This window comes from Natator depressus, chromosome 9 (genome assembly GCF_965152275.1).
Source record: "Natator depressus isolate rNatDep1 chromosome 9, rNatDep2.hap1, whole genome shotgun sequence".
Lineage (NCBI taxonomy): Eukaryota > Metazoa > Chordata > Testudines > Cheloniidae > Natator > Natator depressus.
Window position 1 is genome coordinate 46,975,667 of NC_134242.1, and position 27,409 is coordinate 47,003,075.

General features: G+C 48.7%; 1 protein-coding gene across 3 annotated transcripts in view; it reads right to left on the minus strand.

The window, feature by feature from the left end:
* The window catches only part of DGKD (diacylglycerol kinase delta), a 92,059-nt gene extending 65,115 nt beyond the window's left edge, over positions 1-26,944 (minus strand). For 2 of the 3 annotated variants that reach the window (XM_074964046.1, XM_074964045.1), the window contains exons 1-2: positions 26,780-26,944; positions 647-757 (exon numbers count right to left, since the gene is read on the minus strand). In XM_074964046.1, the coding sequence (XP_074820147.1) occupies positions 647-757; positions 26,780-26,935 (267 nt within the window). In that variant the 5' untranslated portion in view covers positions 26,936-26,944. The remainder of the gene's footprint in view (positions 1-646; positions 758-26,779) is intronic. The other variant, XM_074964047.1, reaches the window with a different exon arrangement.
* Between the last annotated feature and the right edge of the window lie 465 nt (positions 26,945-27,409).

Below are 27,409 nucleotides of genomic sequence, written 5' to 3' on the forward strand. Positions count from 1 at the left end.
GCCGGACCGGTTTACCTGCCGCGTACACAGGTTCGGCTGATCGCGGCTCCCACTGGCCACGGTTCGCCGCTCCAGGCCAATGGGGGCTGCGGGAAGCGGCGCGATCAAGGGATGTGCTGGCCGCTCTTCCCGCAGCCCCCATTGGCCTGGAGCGGCAAACCGCGGCCAGTGGGCGCCGCGATCGGCCGAACTTGCGGACGCAGCAGATAAACAAACCAGTCCGGCCCGGCAAGGGCTTTCCCTGCACAAGCGGTGGACCGGCTTTGAGAACCACTGCTCTAGGTCACTAATATGGCAAATTCTAGGTTTCCCAGGTCCTCCCTTCATCCACATTTTCTCCCACCTACTTCAGTTCCTATTGGGTTTTAGCTCAGTCCCAACTATAGAGGATGGAGAGGTAGGTCTGACACACAGCATCATTGCTGGATTCCCATAAATCCACTGTGTTTTAAACACAAAGAAGCATGGTATTTCAAGCTGTGCAGCTGAGTAAATGGAGGCTTCTGTTGTGATCAAGCCTATGGACAGACACCTCAAAGGCCGCTGCTCTCTCCAAGATCGAGGGCTCACTGCTCACATACACCCACACACCTCCATCCTCCCAGCAGCCCTTTCCTCTGGCTCAGATGCACACTCAGCACCTCACCTTTGCAGTTTTTGCGTAGTAGAGCGTTCGTCCTCGCAGTTTGAAATATCGCCTCTTCCAGCGCTGGAATGAGCTGGTCTGTTTCATCAGCATCCCCTCTTTTATGACAGTCTAGAAGCCAAGAAAATACAGGGTGAAATTTTATTTACACACAACCCTCTCCAATACACACCACAAGACGACTACTCAGATTTATATCAATATTCTTAGCACCCTCTGCTGGAAACACTTCACAAATTCATTCAATGGAGCAGGTGATTTTATCAACGTTTTGGACTGTAACAGAAAATGTAACACATCCTGGGGTGGCATTCAAGCCCTGACACTATGATGTTATGATTTTACAGGGATACAGATCCTAGATCTGTTCAGGTGATCTTCTCTAGGTGTAATTGTGATGCAGCATGTATAACAGCCATACTCACTGGATCACACTCCAGCCATGTCCAATCAGAATCCTGTGATCTTAGAGTGACTATGAACACACACACCTGGTTACGCCAGGCCTGTTCATTCCTGCCATGTGAGGCCATCAGCATTTAACTAGTACAGGAGGTAATCTGCAGGCATACAGGGGTGAAGAGAGAAGCAACAGCAAGGCAGGAAAAGTCTCCAGCTTCAGCATTTGGCATTTTTCAGATATTCTTGGCACTGCCTCAGTGCTCTCTGGCTGGCTGCCATTTCCCAGGGCTGAATTGCCAAAACTCTCTACGCACACTGCTCTGGTTTTTTTTCATTGCTCCATAGCTAGAATGACACATGAGCATAGACACACCCCATACACTCATTCACATACTATGCATATGAAGGTTACACAGATATATTTAGTCCACATTCATTTCATCTTACATCAACAAATACATCTGTTATTCCAGCAAAGGGCAGATCCGGGATAACAAGAGCTACATTAAAATAACCTCCAGGTTCTATCTTTAAAATAGAAAAAAGCAAAAAATTTAGCATCAAGATTTCAACATTATCTTACTGGCTGTGCATATATGCTGCCAGTGCTTCGGAACAGCAACAGCCATAGTGTGGGGTCTCAATGCTCCAGAACTCTTTCCTCTCCTCCAACGGAAACATATTCCCCAGTAACCCAAATCTGCCAGTGACAGAGTCCTATCGCATAACACCCAAGTAAGAGACAAAGAACAAATGCTTTGGTAATGCTGTATGACAGATTATTCTCTAACTGTAGGCTAGGAAAATGACACACATTTAACATACTAGGGATCTCAATGAAACACAGGCTCTAAGAGAGTCAGGTCAACTGATGAGTATCAATTAAGACATAAACCTTACCCTCACTGCATAGTTGCTGACAAGCTATTACACTGATGTGAAATACATCAGAGAGCTGGTGGAAAAATACTCTTGTATTGTTCTAAGGATTTAATGCTTTTTTTTTTTTACAAATCCTTACAAGGGCACTAAAGTTGCTTTTTAAAGTGCTTAATCTGCTGTGTAAAGCTGTAATGTAGGCCCTTGCTTTCTGAAACAACTGCAGATTTTAATACTTTCTGCAAACCGGCCTTTGCCAAACTCAAAGCCCAAGTTTTCTCAAAAAGCCCTTGGAAAGAGAGTACTGACTACAAGAAACGTCAGTATGACCCAGTACATGCCTCCATAGCCTTGGGTCAAGCTAACCTCAAACTAGAAAGTGATAATGGGGTGGGTGGCAGCACACTGCTCTTAATACTCTCAACGAAAACCCTGTGGGACAAGAGTGGGCTCCTCCATACGTCCAGCCCAACCACTGTGTTCAATAGCGCCCTTCTACCACTGGAAGGAGAGGAGAAGAGTGGTTTCTTGCCAACAAGCTCATCAATACCTCCCCATCATCTCTATTTGAGGTTGAAGAGGTGTCTCTACCGCTAAGCCCAACTAAATCCCCACCCCAGCCTGTACCGCTGCAGCGCTTCCATGTCGAGCTGGAGAATGTACAGGCAAGCATAACTCCACTCTGCCACAGGCCCATCCTCCACTATCTACAAACCAGGATATGCTGGCTTGTAGGTCCAAGTACTCCCGCAAGGCTGAGGCCTGGCCACTAGTGCTCTTCCCCTCAACAGCTCCACCCTAACAGACTCAGCTATTGATTGAGATACTAGCTGATTCACTGACAGTGCCTAACCTCATTCCAGCCAGCAAGACCAGAATCTGTATTTTCTTGAGCACTAAAAGTAACCAAAAATTGTAAAACTAAAGACAAAGCCCTAACTGATGAGGAAGGCACCCCTCTTCCATCTCAGCTCCATGCTCCCTAAAAAAGGGGTGCCAAAAGGCATTCTGGAAATCCATCTTCCACATGTCACAATGGCAATATATGCCCGAGGAATACACAAGATTAGAAAGACCAGGACTATTCAAAATTTCATGGCAGTCTGAATGCCGCGGCTCCTCATCAGCTCAGTACACTGCAGAGAAGCTCAGAAACAAGACCGGAGGGCTGGCTTAGAGGTGGTGCTATGCAGCGCTGTGCAGGAAATCTGTGTTCAGTTACTGACCCTGGTCTGACCCCCCCCATTGCAAGAGGGGCTAGACATCCCTAGGAGAGGGAGTAGCTAGAATCACTCCCATCTTTAGATGCTTAGGAGGAAGGGTGATCTAGTAAGCAGGGTGCTAGCCTGGGACCTTCGAGACCTGGATTTAATCGCCTGCCCCACCACAGTTCCCTGTGTGACCTTGGGCAAGTAACTTAGTCTCGTTGTTCCCCACCTGTAAAAAGAGGATAGCACTGCCCTGCCTCACAGGGGTGTTGTGAGGATAAATACATTAAATATGGGAAGGTGCTCAGATATTGGGGGCCATATAAATACTTAAGATGGACAGATAAGGGGGCAACATCTGACAGACTTTTCCAAAAGTCCTCTGCAGTCCTTCTTGGTCAGAAGTATGGGGGGGTGGGGGTGGGGGGGGCACTGGAAAGCATGGAAAGATGGTGGGAGGGGAGAGATTCTTGGGATTCTGACAGAAACAAGGAATAATCTTTTCCATTCCTGGAGGATGGGGGACGGGGACAGGGATGGGATGGGATGGGACAGATACCAAACAATGCCAGGCTCTGAGTTTGGTGTCTGGGAGAGAATGAGACTAATCATCTAAAGGATCCCTGGAAGTAAATCCCACAGATTCCAGTGTCAGCACTCAAGCAGGAGGCCTGCTTAAATGATGCCAACAGATACCAGAACACACCAAGTGAGTTATTTCAACCTCTTTTCCAGTGCTCCTTGTTCTAAGACACACCTGCTTTGGGAGCAGCCAGAATCTGAGCCTTCCAGGCTCAGCCCACAGCTTCCTGGCTGGCTTGAACTCTTCCCCAGCCTGCAGTCAAAGTACAAGTTAGTCTGTAACAAAAGCATCTCTGCTTTTTCTCAAAATCCCATTTTGTTCTGCTCACTCCTTCTACCTTCTGTACTGCTGCTCACATCCCGCCCCCAATCTGATCAGGATGCTCCCTCACCTCCACGGACATCACTCACCTCTGCAAGAGACGTGCACTCCTCCATCTCCTCCTTTAAATCAAGCTCTTTTTTAAAAAAGAAAAAATACCCTACAGAGTGGTCACCTCACCCCTCCCTTAAGAAGCAGTTTATGTCACTCTAGTGTATAACTACAGAAAACCTCAGCGCTACATAACTCAGACATGAAAGGCCAGCGAGAACCCCACACGGTTCTTGCTCTTTCTCACACACACGGCTCGGGAGAGAATGAGCCTCTGGTTTAGCGCTGCCCATCTCTGCATGAGAGCTGTTCTATTTATAGGCAAACAGACAGCTCAGTAAAAAGTTTGGTGGGTTTGGGCGGAAAGGGCTGGCGATAAGATCAAGATGACTTTATAAAACTTTTCAGACTGCTGCTTTTTTTTGTACTGTTTTCATTTTACAGTCCCTCTCCACTGACAGTGGAATGCCAGTGAGTAAAGTTTGCGGGAGAGAGGGCCACGCCCTGTCAGCAAGACGACATTTAATGAAGATAAACTAACACCTGGTCTATGCTACAAAGTTAGGTCGATGTAAGGCAGCTTATGTTGACCTAATTGTGACAGTGTCCACACTACAGCCTTGCTCCCGCTGACCTAATTGCCCTGCGACACCGACATAATAACTCCACCTCCACAAGAGGCATAGGGTTTATGTCGGTGTAGTTAGGGCAACGCAACAGTCCATGCAGATGCTGCGTTACTTACATTGGCTGTTTACTGTCATTCTTGTCAACTGAACAACTAAGTGCTGGAGCTGTGAAACTGACAAGAAAGGCTCATAGGCTCTCTGGTGTGAACCCCACATCCACCTCACAGCTCGGGCTGTTACCCCAGGGAGGGTGGGGGGGCTCCAGCTAGAGCCTGGCTCCTCCCCTCCCCCCAGGCTCCTGGCTCTGATCCAGGCTCCCAGCTCTGAGCCTGGCTGTCACCCAGGCTCCCCACTCCTGGAGCCTGGATGGCTGCCAGGATCCCCGTGGGGAGCGGGGACGCAGCTGTGCTCCTGGTATGGAGCCCCATGTGGAGCTGAGAGCCCTGGCACCAGTACCCAGGCTCCCAGCAGAAGTGGAGCTGAGAGCCTGGGCTGGGCTCCCAATGAGGAACTCCGCAAGGAGCTGAGAGTCCAGGATCTCAGCCCCTCACACTGCTCCTCTTAAGTCGGTGGAAGCACTCCTGGTGAGGACACCACTGACAGAAGGAGGGTAGTGTGGACATGAAAAACCACTGGCTGTAAGTTGACCTAATATAGATTGACTTAAATTTGTAGTGTAGACGTGCCCTAAGAAGCTAAGGCAATGATTTCTTTCCCCCATCACAAACACACCAGAACTTTTTAAAAAGCTTGTTAACTAAGGATCTACAGCAGTGGTTCTCAACCTGCAGCCTGTGAGCCACTTGCAGCCCAGTCAGCAGAGCTGCGGCCTATGTGACATCCTCAGGGCCATGGAGGTAGTATTGGATTTGACATTGTGGGCCACATATGCAGCCCACAATAGTAAAGAGGTTGAGAACCACTGAATTAGGCAAGTATCTAGATGAGGTGATGTACCCCCTGGAAGAATTCTGCTTACCCCCAGGGGTACACATATCCCTGGTTGAGAACTACTGATCTACACTGACCAGACAACTGTAGTTAGTAACCAACTGTTTCCGAGTAAGGTAGGGGGGAAAAAAAGAAAAAAGAATGTAGCCTATTGTTCAGTGCTGTACATTGTGGGGAATCCTTTTAAGCCACTGTGGTCATCAGCTGATGCTCTGAAGCAAAATGGGATTTCATTACTTGTATCCTCTGAGGAATAACTACATTGGTCATAAGATTATTTGGGTTCTATTTTCAGTCCAGCTACAATATCTGGCTCTCTGACATCTTGTGGCAGGATTCCACAGGCTGCCTATAAAGTGTGAAGGGCAGAGTATTCCCTCATATTTAATTTACCCTGATTTGTTGTTAGTTTCATCAAGTAAGCCCTGGTGATTTAGTTAGGGGCAATGTAAGAATGTTCCTGCAACAGACTGACAGTTTAAAATAATGACATACAAAGCAGATATCCTCACATACAATGTTGAAGGATGTGATTAGACAGCTAGAAGACCCCACAACCCAAACAAGTACTCCGAACACCTGGACTTTTCTGCATATTCCGTGTGTCTGTCTTTAGAATGTAAGAGCTTCAGGGCGTGGACTGCCTTTATTTTTATGTATTGTGCAACTTTAACCACGGTGCTGGTCCTAAACAAGTAAATAAATAAAAAGAATAATAATTAAAAGATGAGTAAGAACTGAAATCCCTTGAGCAAGGGTTCTTTGATCTCTTGTCAGCTTTGGCAACACTAGGTAATTTCACTAAAAAGTTCCCACCAGTTTAGCTGTATCAATAGGGATAGTATTTTTTCATAAAATTCCTAGTGTAGACATGGTCTATAAAGGTGCAACTTAACTTGCTTTAACTGAGTTTTTAGGAAGCTTGACACCTTTACAGCTGAAAACAACAGTCATAGTTCAGCCAATCATTAAGATAATGAATATGCACTGCATGAGTCAAATATTTTGTCAAGAAAAATGCTGTCAGATTACTAGCAATCTGACTACCTCTGCCAGCTTCCCTCTCCAATGGTCTCATTGCTGTTGCCACTTGGACTAGATCGTATCCAGCCAAGAGTTTTCAAGAAACTAACATGAGATGGCTGAGCTGCTAACCAAAATATGTAATCTATTATTAAAATCAGATATCATACCGCAGAACTAGAGGCTAGCCTTTGTTGTACCTCAGACAAGTGATCCTTACTTACCTGGTAAATGAAAGAAATGATCAAAGATACTGCTTTGGGCACTTAAACACACATACAGAAAATTAGTAAAGTAGAAAGAAATGTGATCTAATGGTTAAAGCAGGGACACCGAGCCCTGGTCTACACCTAAGTTCCTTCTGAGCTGCATGGCAGGCTATCAAGGGCCGTGCGGGGGGGGGGGGGGGGGGGGGGGGGGGGGAGAGGCTTCCCTCCCCTGGCCCTGCCCAGCCCCGCTGGAGCTGCAGCAACCAGGGAGAGGTGCCACTTTCCCAGCCCAGCCCAGCCAGAGCTGCCACAGCCGGGAAGAGGCACCTCTCACCCGACCCTGAGCTGCTGTGGCTAGAGAAAGCTGGGGGAGTCTTCTCTCCCCACTGCAGCCCCAGGGCAGCCTGCATCCCAAACCCCTCATTCCCGGCCCCACCCCAGAGCCCACCCACCTTGTAACAATGCTGGTCCTGGCAGGATCCAACTGAGAGTGCCAATTCAGGACAAACTGCTTCAAGCAGGGCAGTTACAGCCCAAGGCTCTAAGGCAAACCAAACCAGCCAAACAGAGCAGATTTTGGTCTCACCCCACTGGCTAACCACAAGTCACACAAGCAATTCCCTTAGACACTCCAGTTTCCCAGTATCTCCACCAGTGCCACTCGTTATTGGGATGAATGGTTATGAAAACCAATACCCCAGTAAAAGAAAAAAGGTTCTCTCGATCCCAAAGGACCAAGCCCCAAACCCAGGTCAATATACAAATCAGATCTTACCCACAAATCATGCTGTTGCCAAACCTTTAGAATCTAAAATCTAATGGTTTATTCATAAAAGGAAAAAGATATAGATGAGAGCTAGAATTGGTTAAATGGAATCAATTACATACAGTAATGGCAAAGTTCTTGGTTCAGGCTTGCAGCAGTGATAGAATAAACTGCAGGTTCAAATCAAGTCTCTGGAGTACATCCACAGCTGGGACGGCTTTCAGTCCTTGGTTCAAAGCTTCAGTGTAGCAAAGTTCCTCCAGAGGTATGAAGACAAGATGGAGGAGCTGCAGCAGCTTTTTATATTCTCATGCCATGTGGTCTCTCTTTCTTTGTTCCAAAGACAAGGCATGGCATGGAAAAACCTCAAGTTCTGTCCATAGGCATGTCTCTGCATACCTTGCTGAGTCACAAAGCGTGTCTGCCTTCTCTCAACGGGTCAATTGTATATCTGATGGTCCTTAATGGGCCATCAAGCAGGCTAGGCAGAGCTGACACCAACTTGTCTGGGGTGTCACCCAGAAGCATAGCACAAGTTTGAAATACAGACAGTATAGAGCCAATACTTATAACTTTAAATACAAAAATGATACATGCATTCAGATCGCATAATCATAACCAGCAAACCATAACCTTGTCTTAAACACCTTATTTGACCCCCTTTATACAAGATTTGGTGCCACTACGGGACCTTGGTTGCAACCATGTTCTATATGGTCCCAGTTCAAGTCAATAACGTGACACCCCTGCGCACCCCAACCCTCTGCCCCAGTCCTGAGCCCCCTCCCACACCCAACATCCCCGGCCCCACCCCAGAGCCCACACCCCACTACATCCCAACCCTCTGCCCTAGCCCTGAGCTCCCCCCCATACCACAGTCCCCTCATCCCTGGCCCCACCCCAGAGCCTGCACCCCCAGCCAGAGCCAGCCCCCCCCCCAGCACAACCCTGAGCCCTCTCCTGCTCCCCAATCCCCTCATCCCTGGCCCCCCGCAGAGCCTTCACCCCCTCCCTCCCCCCGCACACCAACCTTCTGCCCCAGCCCTGAGCCCTTTCCCACACTCCGAACCCCTCGGCCCTACCCCCACCACACATCACCTCCATATTGGTGCACATAACAAAATTCATTCCACGCATGGACATAAAAAATTAAAGGGAACACTGATCTACATTACAGAGTTAGGTTGACATAAGGCAGCTTACATCAACCTAACTCTGTCTACACTAAACTGCAGCTCCCACCAATGTAGCTCGCCCACTACACTGAATTAATAACGCCATCTCCACGAGCACAGTGCTTCAGTCGATGTAGTTAGATCAACTCAGTCTCAGTGTAGACACTATGTTGCTTACATTGACTGTTGCTGTCTTTCATATGTCGTCCCACAATGCCCCACACTGATAGTTAAATTGATGCAAGCACTGCTGGTGAGCATGCGCACTGCCGACACAAGGAGCGTAGTGAGGACGTGCACAGTTTAATTTCTGTGATGGCTGTAAGTCGATGTAACTTAGGTCATCTTAATTTTGTACTGTAGACATGCCCTCAGTTAGGACGCCTCAGCTCTGTTCCCAGTTCTTATACTGAGATGTGGCTTATTACCAGAGAGATTACTGATAAACTCAGGAAACTGAGTAGCAGATACCGCCTCCTCAGTCCCCCCAAAACCTGTGTGGCGCATATAAAAAGCTCAGTATTCTTCTGTTGGGTGGCTGGGGGAGGCATGCCACCCTTCCCATTCTCCAGTCAGCATGTCTTGGGCCGGCCCGGGGCTGTTTGGGCTGGCCCAGGGGTTGGGGCTGTTGGGGCCGGTCCGGGGTGGCTCGGGATGCTGGGGCCAGTCCGGGACGGCTCGGGCCAGTCTGGGGCTGCTCAAGCTGGCATGGCTGGGGCCAGCATGGGGCTCCTCCAGCAGCGGGGGAGGGGAGACTTGAGTTTCCATTGGATCCAGGGCTTCTCCAGCCATGGGGAGCGGGGGGCTCAGGGGAAAGCGCAGGGGGCTAGCCTCCCTGAAGGGGGTATCCACCCGCCACCCATGCTTATTACAACAATCTGTAACCCACTAACCCAACTTTTTGTTTTGTTTTGTCCTATGAATGCACAGGTGTTCACAGGTCACTCTACCTTGAATGGTCACTTACAATATGTGACAGGTTTCAGAGTAGCAGCCGTGTTAGTCTGAATTCGCAAAAAGAAAAGGAGTACTTGTGGCACCTTAGAGACTAACAAATTTATTTGCGCATAAGCTTTCCGATGAAGTGAGCTGTAGCTCACGAAAGCTTATGCTCAAATAAATTTGTTAGTCTCTAAGGTGCCACAAGTACTCCTTTTCTTTTTACAATGTGTGCTAACTATTTATGCTAAACAATCTGTTCCACCTTGCATTTAGCTTTGACACTCAGAATGCCATGCCAGACTTGAAAAGAGCTCTGTGCAGCTCGAAAGCTTGTGTCTCTCACCAACACAAGTTGGTCCAATAAGAGCTATTATCTCACCCATCTTGTACCTCTTGAACAAGTCACTTAGGCTTTGTCTACACTAACACTTTTGTCGGTAAAACTTTTGTTGGTCAGAAGTGTGAAAAAAACAACAACACATCCCCGACTTACAAAAGTTTCATCGACAAAAGTGCTGGTGTGGACAGCGCTATGTTGGCGGAAGACACTCTCCCGCCGACACAGAGGGACAGCGCTCTTAAATCAGATGGGAATAGATTAACAGTCAGGAAATATGGGAAATGTTGCATCTGTATAGGAAAGGAAAACTTACATGCCAACACATCAGTCACTCAGCTCCCTCTTAAGACAAGCCCAGTCAGAGAGCTTCCAGCAAAGTCATTAAAATAGATGAATACTCCGGTCAGCCTCTTACAACAAAGAGAATAAAAAGCACATCACCACAGCCTGACACAGGATGAGTTAGTAGCTGAACAACTCCTGGTAGTGCTACTGCTTAAACCCTTTTATACCTTCCACAGGCTCCAAGCATCTTTCCAAAACACATTTATCAGAGGATATATGTACATAAAGTTCAGATCAACCCAGCAGCTACAGCAAAGCTGAAAGATAAGAGCTCAAATCCATGTAGAGACATGTCTAAAGCCAAAAACAATGGCTTAAATGTTATCTGAACACTAGTGTATAGAAGAGAGATTTAAAAGGTCCTAATCCTTTACTGTGAGCTATGTAGACTCAGATCAAACATGAGATATATTGTATCTTCGACCATCTTACACTATACATATAACATGCTAAAACATTCCTTGTGTTATTAGGCTGCAAGAACTCCATTACCTCTACAACACTGCAGCACAGCAACAAAATGCACTCTCTCTCTCTCTCATGAAAACTTCAGCTCTGGAACATGACTATCAAAGCATATAAGAACCTCCAGTACTAACACACAATTGCATTGCCTCTACTATACTGCAACCTGGCAACATTACCTTAGTTCTCCTACAGCACCAAATCTGGAAAGCTCCAGCACTAAAACATGATTGCATTACAAGGGCTCAAAAAAATGCATTCATCAGAGGCAAGTCAAATTATTGCCCAAGAATGCTTTTTTCCACCAGGCCTGCCTGTCATTCCTCTCATTCTGCCTACTTTTAGAATGAGGAGTGCATTGATCACAGGAACATTCCATGCTCCCTTTGATACAGGAATAATGAACACACAAGACGAAAGCACATCCAGGAACAGAGCAAGGGTTCTTGACCTCAAAGTCACAACCATCCAGCACTTCCCCTTCTGCTAAATAAGAGAGGAGCGGGCGGGGCTGTCTTGGCCAAGTGGGAAGGAAGGGTCAGTGAGCAAGTCCTGGTATGGTGACGTGAAAAAGTTGAGAACTACTAGAATAGAGGAAAGACAAAAGAGTCATATCCCAAGGAGGGAGGGAGACAGGATTCTGATTCCCCTCAATAAGTATCTGGAGGGGCAAGGAGACTAGTGTAACATCCTCACTGCACACCAGGGTTTCTTCAATATTGCAGCAGCCTTCTTCAGTAGCTGATAGATTTAGGGCCAAATCCTGCTCATTTTACTCCACATAGTTGTCCTATTGACTGCAATGAGACTACACCCATGAGTAAGGTGTAATTCAGACATGTACTTATTACTGAAAGGATCTTGTAAATTTTTGATCTCTGTTACTTTGTGACAACTGTTTTTAACAAAAGCTGTTCAGTATTTATGTATCAACTTGTGCTTTTAAGTCCATTTTTTCTCATTTACTTACAACTTGCCTTTAAAAAATTTTTTTTAAATTTTTCACTGTTTGTAATGCCCTTTCAGAAAGCTCAAAATACCTCTGATCATCTCAAAACACCTTGATCTCTGCAACAGCAACTTCAAGGGAAATCAACATAGTTCTGATTTGTTAACTTGCATCCACAGTACCAGCAGAAGAAGAGAACATTGGTTTAGCCAGGGACCCCAAAATATTGATCACTGAGACATTTTTTAAAATAAGACCTGTAGATCTCAAAAAAGCAGAATGCAGATAGACCTTCCTCATGAGATAGCAATTTTAAAAGCAATGGACTCTTCTCAGCCACCCAAACCTCATTCCTGCACAGTCTTTCTAAGCCCTGGTCTACACTAGGACTTTAGGTCGAATTTAGCAGCATTAAATCGATGTAAACCTGCACCCGTCCACATGATGAAGCCCTTTATTTCGACTTAAAGGGCTCTTAAAATCGATTTCCTTACTCTACCCCTGACAAGTGGATTAGCGCTTAAATCGGCCTTGCCGGGCCGAATTTGGGGTACTGTGGACATAATTCGACGGTATTGGCCTCCGGGAGCTATCCCAGAGTGCTCCATTTTGACCGCGCTGGACAGCACTCTCAACTCAGATGCACTGGCCAGGTAGACAGGAAAAGAACCGCGAACTTTTGAATCTCATTTCCTGTTTGGCCAGCGTGGCAAGCTGCAGGTGACCATGCAGAGCTCATCAGCAGAGGTGACCATGATGGAGTCTCAGAATCGCAAAAGAGCTCCAGCATGGACCGAACGGGAGGTACGGGATCTGATCGCTGTATGGGGAGAGGAATCCGTGCTATCAGAACTCCGTTCCAGTTTTCGAAATGCCAAAACCTTTGTCAAAATCTCCCAGGGCATGAAGGACAGAGGCCATAACAGGGACCCGAAGCAGTGCCACGTGAAACTGAAGGAGCTGAGGCAAGCCTACCAGAAAACCAGAGAGGCGAACGGCCGCTCCGGGTCAGAGCCCCAAACATGCCGCTTCTATGATGAGCTGCATGCCATTTTAGGGGGTTCAGCCACCACTACCCCAGCCGTGTTGTTTGACTCCTTCAATGGAGATGGAGGCAATACAGAAGCAGGTTTTGGGGACGAAGAAGATGATGATGATGACGAGGTTGTAGATAGCTCACAGCAAGCAAGCGGAGAAACCGGTTTTCCTGACAGCCAGGAACTGTTTCTCACCCTGGACCTGGAGCCAGTACCCCCTGAACCCACCCAAGGCTGCCTCCTGGACCCAGCAGGCGGAGAAGGGACCTCCGGTGAGTGTACCTTTTAAAATACTATACATGGTTTAAAAGCAAGCATGTGAAAGGATTACTTTGCCCTGGCATTCGCGGCTCTCCTGGATATACTCCCAAAGCCTTTGCAAAAGGTTTCTGGGGAGGGCAGACTTATTGCGTCCTTCATGGTAGGACACTTTACCACTCCAGGCCAGTAACACGTACTCGGGAATCATTGTACAACAAAGCATTGCAGTGTATATTTGCTGGCGTTCAAGCAACATCCGTTCTTTATCTCTCTGTGTTATCCTCAGGAGAGTGAGATATAATCCATGGTCACCTGGTTGAAATAGGGTGCTTTTCTTCAGGGGACACTCAGAGGAGCCCATTCCTGCTGGGCTGTTTGCCTGCGGCTGAACAGAAATGTTCCCCGCTGTTAGCCACAGGGAGGGGGGAGGGTTAAGGGGGTAGCCACGCGGTGGGGGGAGGCAAAATGCGACCTTGTAACGAAAGCACATGTGCTATGTATGTAATGTTAACAGCAAGGTTTACCCTGAAAGAGTGTAGCCAGTGTTTTATAAAATGTGTCTTTTTAAATACCGCTGTCCCTTTTTTTTTTGTCACTCCACCAGCTGCATGTGTTTCAATGATCACAGGATCTTCTCCTTCCCAGAGGCTAGTGAAGATTAGAAAGAAAAAAAAACGCACTCGAGATGAAATTTTCTCCGAGCTCATGCTGTCCTCCCACACTGACAGAGCACAGACGAATGCGTGGAGGCAAATAATGTCAGACTGCAGGAAAGCACAAAATGACCAGGAGGAGAGGTGGCGGGCTGAAGAGAGTAAGTGGCGGGCTGAAGAGAGTAAGTGGCGGGCTGAAGAGAGGGCTGAAGCTCGAATGTGGCGGCAGCGTGATGAGAGGAAGCAGGATTCAATGCTGAGGCTGCTGGAGGACCAAACCAGTATGCTCCAGTGTATGGTTGAGCTGCAGCAAAGGCAGCTGGAGCACAGACTGCCACTACAGCCCCTGTGTAACCAACCGCCCTCCTCCCCAAGTTCCATAGCCTCCACACCCAGACGCCCAAGAACGCGGTGGGGGGGCCTCCGGCCAACCAGCCACTCCACCACAGAGGATTGCCCAAAAAAAAGAAGGCTGTCCTTCAATAAATTTTAAAGTTGTAAACTTTTAAAGTGCTGTGTGGCATTTTCCTTCCCTCCTCCACCACCCCTCCTGGGCTACCTTGGTAGTCATCCCCCTATTTGTGTGATGAATGAATAAAGAATGCATGAATGTGAAGCAACAATGACTTTACTGCCTCTGCAAGCGGTGATCGAAGGGAGGAGGAGAGGGTGGTTAGCTTACAGGGAAGTAGAGCGAACCAAGGGGCGGTGGATTTCATCAAGGAGAAACAAACAGAACTTTCACACCGTAGCCTGGCCAGTCATGAAACTGGTTTTCAAAGCCTCTCTGATGCGTACCGCGCCCTCCTGTGCTCTTCTAACCGCCCTGGTGTCTGGCTGCGCGTAACCAGCAGCCAGGCGATTTGCCTCAACCTCCCACCCCGCCATAAACGTCTCCCCCTTACTCTCACAGATATTGTGGAGCACACAGCAAGCAGTAATAACAGTGGGAATATTGGTTTCGCTGAGGTCTAAGCGAGTCAGTAAACTGCGCCAGCGCGCTTTTAAACGTCCAAATGCACATTCTACTACCATTCTGCACTTGCTCAGCCTGTAGTTGAACAGCTCCTGACTGCTGTCCAGGCTGCCTGTGTACGGCTTCATAAGCCATGGCATTAAGGGGTAGGCTGGGTCCCCAAGGATACATATAGGCATTTCAACATCCCCAACAGTTATTTTCTGGTCTGGGAATAAAGTCCCTTCTTGAAGCTTTTGAAACAGACCAGAGTTCCTGAAGATGCGAGCGTCATGTACCTTTCCCGGCCATCCCACGTTGATGTTGGTGAAACGTCCCTTGTGATCCACCAGAGCTTGCAGCACTATCGAAAAGTACCCCTTGCGGTTTATGTACTTGCCGGCTTGGTGCTCCGGTGCCAAGATAGGGATATGGGTTCCGTCTATGGCCCCACCACAGTTAGGGAATCCCATTGCAGCAAAGCCATCCACTATGACCTGCACATTTCCCAGGGTCACTACCCTTGATATCAGCAGATCTTTGATTGCGCCCCCACAGTAGATTTGCCCACTCCAAATTGATTCCCAACTGACCGGTAGCTGTCTGGCGTTGCAAGCTTCCACAGGGCTATCGCCACTCGCTTCTCAACTGTGAGGGCTGTTCTCATCTTGGTATTCATGCGCTTCAGGGCAGGGGAAAGCAAGTCACAAAGTTCCATGAAAGTGCCCATACGCATGCAAAAGTTTCGCAGCCACTGGGAATCGTCCCAGACCTGCAACACTATGCGGTCCCACCAGTCTGTACTTGTTTCCCGAGCCCAGAATCGGCGTTCCACAGCATGAACCTGCCCCATTAGCACCATTATGCATGCATTGGCAGGGCCCATGCTTTCAGAGAAATCTGTGTCCATGTCCTGATCACTCACGTGACCGCGCTGACGTCGCCTCCTCGCCCGGTAGCGCTTTGCCAGGTTCTGGTGCTGCATATACTGCTGGATAATGCGTGTGGTGTTTAATGTGCTCCTAATTGCCAAAGTGAGCTGAGCGGACTCCATGCTTGCCTTGGTATGGCGTCCGCACAGAAAAAAGGCGCGGAATGATTGTCTGCCGTTGCTCTGACGGAGGGAGGGGCGACTGACGACACGGCTTACAGGGTTGGCTTCAGGGGGCTAAAATCCACAAAGGGGGTGGCTTTACATCAAGGAGTAGTTCAGGCAGGACTTCACGGAGGGTTCCAATAAGAAATGGTGCACCTAAGTTATTGTTCTTATTGGAACAAGGAGGTTAGCCTGGCCTCTGATTGATACATGGCTAGATTTACCTCGCTGCACCTTCTCTGTGAGTGACTGCAGTGTGACCTAGAGGAATGAGTCCCCTAGACAGGGGAGGAGGCAAATGAGTACAAAACAAATCTGGTCTATTTCTTGTTTTGATCCATTCCATCTATCTTTTACATCTTTGGCTGGCAGCAGACGGTGCAGAAGGACATATTGCCTACCTGCTCACCATAAGACGGTTCAATAGGACTCACTGCCGGACTTAAGAGAATGACCTGGTCAAGTCACTAAAAATTTAGTCCCTGTGCCCATGTCTGCCCAGGCGCTCCTGATCGACCTCACACAGGCGACCAGGAGTACCTCGGACATGACGAGGACGGCTACCAGTCGTATTGTACCGTCTGCTGCCACAAGGCAATGGGTTGCTGCTACTGTGTAGCAATGCCGTACCGCGTCTGCCAGCACCCAAGAGACATACGGTGACGGTTACCTGAGCGGGCTCCATGCTTGCGGTGGTATGGCGTCCACACAGGTAACTCAGGAAAAAAGGCGCGAAACGATTGTCTGCCCTTGCTTTCACGGAGGGAGGGAGGGAGGGAAGGGGGGACTGACGATATGTACCCAGAACCACCCGCGACAATGTTTCAGCCCCATCAGGCATTGGGATCTCAACCCAGAATTCCAGTGGGCAGTGGAGACTGCGGGAACTGTGGGATAGCTACCCACAGTGCAACACTCCGGAAGTCGACTCTAGCCTCGGTACTGTGGAAGCACTCCGCCGAGTTAATGCACTTAATGCACTTCTGTGGGGACACACACACTCGAATATATAAAACCGATTTCTAAAAAACCGACTTCTATAATTCGACCTTATTCCGTAGTGTAGACATACCCTAAGAAATAGTGAGTGAACAATATGAGAGGAAGGCGGCCTGTGATCAGGGCACTACATTTGTACTTGAGAGACCCCAGTTCATTAAGTTTCACGGGTGAAACTGCAGAGAGACTAAACTAGACTAACAGGGCTGCTACTCTGAAACCTGTCCTCTGAAAGCAATGGGTTAATCAATTATTATAATTAGCCATTAGGGCATACAAACAAGTTGAAGTCCTCAGAGGATTCTTCTGCAAAAGCTTCTACGTAAACTCTTATAGTGAAACAAGAACCAGCAACCTCTCAGGGAGAAAAAGGGCAACTAATAATTTAATATGAAAAGTTAAAATATTTAAAGTAAATAAAGTTGAAACTAAAAAGATCTTTATAAAGCAAGGATAAAGAGGAGTATGTTTTGCTTGAATTTTATTTCATTCTGAAACTTATGTGGCTGCTATTATACTATGTAATGTATATAGAGCCTAAACTTTCAGAGAAACAGGGACTACAAAAATCCATTATCTCACTTCTATTTTCTTTTAGATACCTGGTGTAGAACCTTCTGTTTTAGAAATAATCAAGTTAGATTTGTAATTAGAGAAAGAAAATTAACCCTGCTCTATGAAATGACTTGCTACTAACTTTTCTAAACTGATGATGTAGGGTTAAGCTTTTAAGATTTTGATTTATAATCTGGTGTTAATTGTAGGCTTTGGTAAAAAGGAAACTGTGCAACTGGCTGAGGTAGCTTTTTTTAAAAACTAAATTTTTATTATTAGCTACAGGCAGGTGTAAGTAGTGTTTAGTACACTGTCTCTACTTTTGAGGGTATATTTATTCCAAAATGTAATTTTCGGCAATGTAGTCTTAAGTAAATCTTTGTCCTCAAACTATACAAAGGTTTAATGTTGGCTCTCTAGGTCCTGGAACCTGAAATACAGTTAGAAAGAATGAGAAAAGCTGCAAGTGTGTGTGTGGGTTTCTGTTTTTTATTTTAAAGGAAGTAACAGCTGTTGCTCTCACACAGCATTCACAGATCTCCAGCAGTAAGACAAGTTCTTATTGCTTGTGCCAAGGCCAATGCATTAGTGATATGTTTCCCCAAAGTCATCAGTATAGATGAAGCTTAAAGGACATGAACAAACTAACGGGTGGAGGGCATGGGTAACAGCTAATGTACGCTTGATTTAAAGGGCACAGCTAGTCACGCCAATTAAACAGGTACTAAGAGCTCCATTCTCCTTGCTCAGTGCTGAGTGACGCATTGACCTGACCTGTGCTGTTATCCATGTAGGTTACTGGCTCCCCATTCTTAGAAATTTGTGCTCAGGCTGTCTGGTTTAGGTTGCAAGCTCACTTCATCGGATGCAACGATGTAGCTCACGAAAGCTTATGCTCAAATAAATTTGTTAGTCTCTAAGGTGCCACAAGTACTCCTTTTCTTTTTGCGAATACAGACTAACACGGCTGCTACTCTGAAACCAGTTTTACTGTAGTACTAATCCCACTCTAAATCCTTCATAACAAACATGTGCTGTTTAGATATATGGTTCCTAGTTCCTGCCTAGATTGTGGCATGAAGCCACTCCAGTTTCTGACATGAAATGCCTCTATAACATTTTCTTCTAGTCCTATTGGTAGGTGGCCACAAGGCAAATGTATTGAGAGGTGCTCTACACCAGTGGCTCTCAAACTTTTTTACTGGTGACCCCTTTCACATAGCAAGCCTCTGAACATGACCCCCCTTATAAATGAAAAATACTTTTTATATATTTAACACCATTATAAATGCTGGAGACAAAACGGGCTTTGGGGTGGAGGTTGACAGCTTGCGACCCACCATGTAATAATCTCACAACCCTCTGAGGGGTCCCGACCCCCAGTTTGAGAACCCCTGCTCTACACACTGCAGTGGAGAAAAACAGAACAGTAAGTGAGCTAAACAACAAACTCTTCAAACACACAATCTTCCAGAATGTTAGATATTTCTTTTACACTGAACGTTGCTGAAATGTGTTATTTCTTACCATAATACCACATATGATACCTGTAGTAAACTGCTTCATTTCCCCATGTCTTATCTCAGTTGAACAAAGCTTGAAAAATTTGCTTGCCAGAAGCCAATAAGAATCTTTCTCTGCCCACTGGGTGACAGCAGTGGAGTTAAAATGACCTTCTTTTGGTCACTTTCACTGCTGTCCATCATGCACTGAAACAGAGAAACTTATCAATGTCTTGTCAGTTTCCTCCAGCTGCTCTGAAAACTCATACAAAGGTGAAGAGAAGTCTCTCTCCAACCCCCGCTCCTCTGTTCTTTGGAGAGTGCCTTAGGGCATGGCTACACTTGCAGATGTAGAGCGCTGTGAGTTAAACCAGCTCTAGGAGACCGCTGCAGTGTGTTCACACTGTCAGCTGCTAGCGCACTGGCATGGCCACATTTGCGGCACTTGCAGCAGCATTGGGAGCGGTGCATTATGGGCAGCTATTCCACAGAGCACCTCTTCCCATTCTGGCGCTGTGGCTTGTGGGAAGGGGGGTGCGCGGGACATTCTGGGTCCTGTCCCAACCCCCCATGATGCGTCGCTTCTCATCCCAGCAATCTCTGTGCTTCCGTCCACATTTGGCACCATCTTTCAATGTTTTTTGTACTGCGTGCTCTGTCTTCCCTTTCGTCTGCAGGAATGGATCCTGAAGGGCTGAGGAATATGCTGATGGCTCTCACCAGCACATCACGAATGGCATTTGAGTTACTCCTTAAGCTACAAACTGGCAGTGAGGAGTTCAATGATGATGTCGATTTGCATAACGCATATGACACAAGATTGCTTGTGGCATCCATGGACGTTCACTGCAGTGGAACGCCGCTTTTGGGCTCGGGAAACAAGCACTGAGTGGTGGGATCACATCGCCATGGAAGTCTGGGATGACGAGCAGTGGCTGCAGGACTTTCGGATGAGAAAAGCCACTTTCATGGGACTGTGTGATGAGCTCGCCCCCACCCTGCACTGCAAGGACACGAGATTGAGAGCTGCCCTGATGGTGGAGAAGCGGATGGCTATTGCAATCTGGAAGCTGGCAACTCCAGACAGCTACCGATCAGTTGCTAACCAGTTTGGAGTGGGAAAGTCGACCACTGGAATAGTGTTGATGCAAGTTTGCAGAGCCATTAATTGCATCCTGCTCAGAAGAACCGTGATTCTGGGTAACGGGCATGACATTGTGGCTAGCTTTGCACAAATGGGTTTCCCTAACTGCGGAGGGGCGATAGATGGCATGCATATTCCAATTCTGGCACCAGCCCACCTAGCCTCCAAGTACATAAATTGGAAGGGGTATTTCTCTATGGTTCTCCAGGCGCTTGTGGATCATCATGCACGTTTCAGTGACATTAATGCAGGCTGGTCTGGAAAGGTGCACAGACCTGTTCAGGAAGCTGCAAGCCAGGACTTTCTTCCCAGACCAGAAGATCACTGTAGGGGAAGTCGAAATGCCCATTGTGATCCACGGCTTACCCTTTAATGCTGTGGCTCATGAAAGCATTAAAGCACAGAGAGCCTTGACAGCAACAAGGAGCGGTTCAAGACAGGCTGAGTTGGTGTGGAGTGTACTTTTGGTGGTTTAAAGGGCTGCTGGCGCACTCTGTATGGGAAGATGTACCTCCATAACATTTGTGAAGGGAAGGGTGAAAGATTCACTAAGGCATGGACCTTGGAGGTTCAACACATGGAGGCTGAATCTGAACAGCCAGAGAGCAGGGCTCTTAGAGGTGCCCAGCGCGGGGCTGCAAGGAATAGGGATGCCTTGAGGGAGCAATTTTGACTGAAAGCCACCAGTAATGTTTGGTGCCCTGCACAGGAGTGAAGTGCAGTGGTTCCAATGTTAGTAGGAATCTGTGTTTGCTAAACTGACTTGCAGTGCCTGTTGCTTTCCTGGGCTAAGGTATCTTTTACTTAATACAATAATAAAGAATGTTTTCAAAGCCAAAAAAATCCATTTATTGAAAAGAAAATTAATTTATTGAAAAGAAACAGAACTGCTTGGGAAACAGAAAGGGCAAGGGGGTAGGGTGGGGAACGGTACAATCACAGATTTGCCTATGGCCTGTTATCATACTCGGCCTTCCTGTCTGGAGTGCTGTGCAATGAGTGCTGCACTTCAGGATGGCTATACTGCATGGTGATGGGGTTGAGTGCAGTGAGTAAGGGTCGTAGTTTGCAGGGCTGGGTGGTGAAGCTACAGGTGTTGGAAGCAGCTGGTAGCGATAAGAACCCAGATGTTGGGGAAAGTGGGTTGGAGGTGATATGGGGGCACAAGGGAAGAGTTTTGGGACAAGGGCTGGGGAGGGGGGGAAGGCACTGAAGTGCTCCACCTGCATTGCTACGAGCGCCTGTATTGAGTCCGCTTGGCGCGCCATAATGCTTAGCAGGCATTCCATGCTTTGGTGCCAGCAATCCACATTCTGCTGGCGGACCCTCCTTTCACTCTCCCGCCACTCCTGCGCTTTTTCATTTTCATTAAGGGACTGTTGCATTACTTCATGCAGCATGTCCTCTTTGCTTCTACGTGGCCGCTTCCTAATTCTTTGGAGTCTTTCGGCCATTGATAACAAGGATGGCTGAGATCTCAAGGTTGCATCTGTAAAGCCAAAATGCAACACTTAACAGAGGCAGCAATGTTCACACCAGACAGAGCAATGATTCAGCCATACTTAAAGCAGACAAGCACAGTCTACACAATAGCAGAAATTGCCCGTCCCAAAGTGAGCGCACATAACCCACAGGAGCCCCAAAATGGTAAGTAAGCACAGGGAGAAGGGCAACTGATTGTTTCATGGCCATACTGTTCTCTGGGGTTCTGTGCCTTGGGGAGAGCCAACAGCTGCAGGGAGCCCCTATACTGAACACCGTCCCCACATTTTTCACAGGAGTTTGTCCTGGAAGATATCTTGCTGCTGAGGGTGACCTGGGAAGCAAGGGAGGATCTTCTACGACAATGCTGCTTCCATCCTGGCCCATATGCAGCTTGCCTGTGTGCAGCAATGGTCCTCCTGCCCCTCACGGCACAGTGGAGCAGACACGTTAGTCTTACTGGGACAAGGAGCACAGTAGCTCTGCCAGGGAACCTGCACAAGCGGATTGCCCAGCTTCTGCATGAGACCTTTGAAGAGATCACTGAAGCCAATTACCGCAATGTGAGAGAGCACATCAACGCCCTAGTCTGCATCTATGCATGCACGCAGCCCTAACCCTCCTCGCCCCAAGAGCCCGTACCGAACAACTTCCTTCCCAAAATAAAAGCCACTTACCAGGCACCTCCTCTGGTGTTTGTTCTTCCCCAAGCGCTGGCCGCTGCGACTGGCTACCTTCCTCCAGGCTTGAGAACAGCTCCCGGCTTCATGCATCTAGGGATGTCAGGCTGTCCCCCTCCTCCTCAGCACTCTCGCTCTCCTCCTCCTCCTGCCTTGTTGAACAGGGCTCTGAAGTGTCCACGGTGATCTTCGGAGTGGAGGTGGGGTCACCCCCAAGTATTGCGTCCAGCTCTTTGTAGAAACGGCAGGTCACGGGGGCGGCACCGGACTGGCGGTTTGCCTCACAGGCTTTGTGGGAGGCATTCTGCATCTCCTTCACTTTAACCCGCACTACAGTGCGTCCCAGTCATGGCCCTTGATATCTGCCCAAAGATATCGTAATTCCTACAGCTGGAGTGCAGCTGGGACTGAACAGCTTCCTCCCCCCAAACACTGATGAGGTCCAGCACCTCGCCATTGCTCCATACTGGGGATCGCCTGGCACGTGGAGGCATGGTCACCTGGAAAGGTTCACTGAGAGCACTCCACGCCTTGCTGACCAAACAGGAAGGGGATTTTAAAAATTCCCAGAGAATTTAAAGGGCAGGTCTGATGGTTGGTCACCTGAGGGCAGGGCAGTAGAGTTCAAAGTGATGACCAGAGTGGCTAGAACAGGTATTGTGGGACACTTCTGGAGGCCGATCAGAGCGCATTAATAGACCAGGGCGTCCACACTGGCGCCGCAGCACTCCAGCCGGGGTGCATCAAGCATTATGCTTCTCATCAAGGTGAATTACTAGGAGCACTCCAGCCACGGAGTCCGGGCGCTCTACGTGCCTTGCCAGTGTGGACGCGTCATGAGTTATGGCGCCCGGGGCTGCTTTAATGTGCTCTAACTCACAAGTGTAGCTATGTCCTTAGAAGCAGAAGACAAGGTTTGTGTTGCTTCTGTTACTGTTAAGCCCTGTGCACTAGGGGTATGTCTACACCGCCCATGTCACAGCACGGCCGCGGCAGCACTGTGACGTGGGCAGCGTAGACACGCTTTATAGCCAGGGGAGAACTCTCCCAGCGATAAAAAGAAACCCCACCCCGAACGAGCAGTGGGAGCTTTATCATAGCGCTGTCAATACTGGCATATTTCAGCACTACAACTTTTGTCAGTCAGGGGTGTGTTTTTTCACACCCCTGAAGGACAAAAGTTTTAGTGCTGGAAGTGGCAGTGTAGAAACAACCTAGGATAGTTTATTTCTTACTGGTATCCTAAAGGTCTCAGTGAACCAGTGTTAGCAATGACTAGCGTAGATAAGGCTCCTGCTTCTAGACCTATTTTTATTTCGAGCAGCTGCAGGAGGGAAAGACAGCATTGATTCTCTCACCAATTTGCTATGCTTGTACCCTTCGGAGTGGCTTTCTCTCATGGCTTCTAGCTAGTATGTGTCTATTTCAGGCCTGGCATTTGAGACTAAAAATCACAACCAACACCACATTAAACCAACCAACAACACTTGCTATGGCTAGGGGTATATAGTTCAGTCAAGAGCACTTAATCATCATGCAGGTTTGGAAATAGTTGAAATGAAAGTTTATACACCTGTAAGTCAGAAGTCCTTTTTAATCTGAAGAAAGGGGAAAACAATCTTGCAGATGCAGCAGTACAGGAAACAAAACATCTCCCTGGAATATTTGATATTTACTGTAATGAACAAGTACATGCAGAGGAACTGACTGGCAGGCTTAGTTGTAAACGCCTCACACTTGCAATGTTATGGTGAAGAGGCCCCCTACCGGCCACAACCCCATAAACTCCTCAGATGATTTAGCTGTACAATCAACTGTAAGAACAGCCTTGAGGCAACTGCAGCTAAAGGTGTGGTTAGCAGAGATATACATCCTCAGGGTGCACTGGAAGCATTCATCTGTCATTTTGTGAGTTGTACTGAGCTCCTGAACCCTTTGGTAGCCTGCCCTATGTTATTCAATAACTAAAAATGCCCAGTGGAAAATTTAAGTCTATCTTTGTAAAAAGAAATAGCTCCTTATCTCCAGGCTGCCTGACTTATTCATAAAACTAGCCACAACTGTGGCTCCCCACACACCAGTCTTGTCTGGCTCTTCTCCCCCTTCCTTGGGACATCCTGACACAGCATGTAGAAGGGAAGTGGATGAAGCAGAAATGATTAAATAAAATGAGGGAAAGCAGCAGAATGAAGCAATCCTTAATGCTGTAATATTCAGGGTTGCTTGGAGAACTTGACATTGTTTAGCAATTAAAGGTCTTCTGCAGATTAAAATAAGGGAGGCTTAATGGCTATAGACAATTTCTGTTTATAATCCTTGTTTATGTTCACATAGCACAAGTAGCTGGTTTAGACTTTTTCCAGCCACACTGACGTAGGAAATGATGTAAAACATGGCAAGTGACTAAGTACGGACGTAGGGAAGAATTCAGTTTTATCTGAACTGCTGCAAAGGCACCTATAATCTTGGTATCTCAAGTGCCTTGCAGTTAGGGAGGGGAAGGTTCCCATTCCAGTATTGTAAAAGGCTTTGTCCTTGTTTTTATTACTTGCCACAATGCACAGATACTAAAGCCATATCCAGTAGTGTGACTTCTGCATCCTTCCTCCCTATCCACAGGGGATTCCAGCTGCAGGCACTATTAAGAGAACGCAGGGCTCATCCGGCCTTCTGTGGGAAGAATTTCAAACATCCAACCCTTCAGGTGTAGTAGAGGATCTAGAAAGTCCTTGATCTTTAAAACAGACTGACAGCTGAAATATAACCACCTGTTTGCAGAGCGTGGCTGGGATCTGCTCAGAATGCTCAGGGTTTTGCAGTTTGGTAGACTTCCTCCTGTATTGTCACAGCTAAAGAACCATCTCTCCCACACTGAGAAGAGCACCATTGGTCTCAATGGTTTTAAATCAAGAAGTGACACAGGGTCTCCAGCACCAGACTCCAGCATATGTGCTGAAATGATGATTAAATAGCCCTCACAAATGACTATCCTTCACTAAAAGAGGAGAAGCTCAGAACTGGGACCAGTGTAATGATCTTGAGCAGAATGATGAGAACGCCCACATGTGAGAAGAGGCCAACAATGTCAGGGGCAGAGTCATCACCAGAACTGGGTGTACATGAAGACTATTTATGAGATGGCTCTGACAAGATACATCTGCTCTCCAGCCCCAGGAAAAAAAACCCTGCACCACAAACAAGCCTCCAACATCCCAGTCAGTACTGTGCTGACCCTCTGGAGAGAACAGCAGGGGTGAAAGGATGTTTGCCCTGTTATGTCTAGGCAGTAAAACAATATGTAAAACCTCAAGGAACACAGAGGACTTCACAAAGCTATAGGGAGAAGCCAAAGAGCTGCGACACAAGAATTAACACTCCCCTAGGACTGTTCTTATCCCTGACCTAAGGGGGCCTCCATGTCTTCTACCTTGGGGTGGCACCATAGCAGAGGTGCAATGAGAGTTCTTCTAAAGCAGGCAAAATGCTGCCACTGAGCCTAATGACAGCCTAGCACCCTCACAACCCCCCCACCCCCACAGGAGATGAGGGGATGCAGCCTGATCAAGGAAATATAACAAGGTGGAGATGGGAGGGGGAATGGAGGGAGGAGAAGCACAGTCGGAGGGTGGGGGTGGGGGGAGCTGGAGTGGAGGGATTGGGGGGACACAGTCTGACCGGGAGCAGATGGGGGTTGGGGCATGTGAGAAGTGAGGGGCACAGTCTGGCTAGGGAACCTGAATGTGGAAGAGGCAGAGTCTGTCTGGCCCATGAGTATGGGGAGTGCAGGGCATGGTCTGACAAGGGGCCTGGGAGTGGTGGTGGGGAACAGTCTGATGGGGGGAACAGTCTGACATGGGGTTGTAGGAGTCTGGGCACAGTCTGACAAGATGAGATGCACAATCTGATGGGGGCACAATATGACTGGCAAGTATGGGGGTGAGGAGCACAATGAGAGGGGCACAGTCTAACTGGGGGCATAGGAGTGGGGGACACAGTCTGACATGGGGTTGTAGGAGTTGGGGCACAGTCTGATTGGGGATGAGGGACACAATCTAACTGGTAGATATGGGGGGGACACAGTCTGACCCAGGGGCTATGGGAGTGGTGGGGCACAGTCTGACGGGAGGCAGAGTCTGACATGGGGTTGTAGAAGTTGGGGCACAGTCTGATTGGGGATGACGGACACAGTCTGATGAGGGGCACAGTCTGACTGGTAGATGGGGGGGGCACAGTCTGACCCAGGGGCTATGGGAGAGGAGGGCCACAGTCTGACCCAGGGGGATGAGGGGCACAGTCTGACCCAGGGGCTAGGGGAGAGCAGGGCCACAGCCTGACCCAAGGGGATGAGGGGCACAGCCTGACCCAGGGGGATGAGGGGCACAGCCTGACCGGGGGCACAGCCTAGGTCGCGGAGCCGGGGCAGTGCCGAGCCCGGGCTCCGGGCGCTGGGCTCTTCGGTCAGAGCCGGCCCAGCGCGGCGGCAGCCTGAGGCCCGGCCCGCGGGCCCCCCGCCCCCGCCGCACGCACGCACCTTCTGGCGGATCTGGCCGGACGTGGAGACCTTGCGGATGAGCTTGTGCGGCGAGCCCGGCTCCTGCTCCGGCTCGCTGTCCGACGACTCCTCCGCCGCGGCGGCAGCAGCAGCAGCGACCCCGGCCTGGGGCCGCGAGGCGCCCGCCGCCGCCATGCTGCAGGCTGAGGCGCGGGGCCGCCCCGCGCCCCCTAGCGGCCGGCGCGAACGTGTCTGTGACGCGCCCCCTGGCGGGCAGAGGCGGAGCCTGCAAGGTCCAGCCGGGAGACCCCCCCCATCACGGGCTGCGGGAAGGGCGCAGGCCCAGCGCGTGTGCTCACGTCGGGTAAGGTTCTGTGGTGTCCTGGTCTGTCTCCTGCGGGCTCAACGCGTGGGGGGGGGGGGGCATCAGCACTGACCCCTCCCCCGCACATTGGCTGAGGGGAATCTGGCCCCCCTCAGGAGCTCTCACCCCCAGCCCCTCCGTTCAGCTCCCGCATTCGCCCCCCGCTCCCTCTGAGCAGCCCTCCTCCCCCCCGCCCCACGGCTCTGACCTTCATCTCCACGGATGAGACAGGCACACCCATACCCCCGTAGCGGGCCATCCTCAATGACTTCCCAACACCAGCACACACAGTGCTGACCCACAGT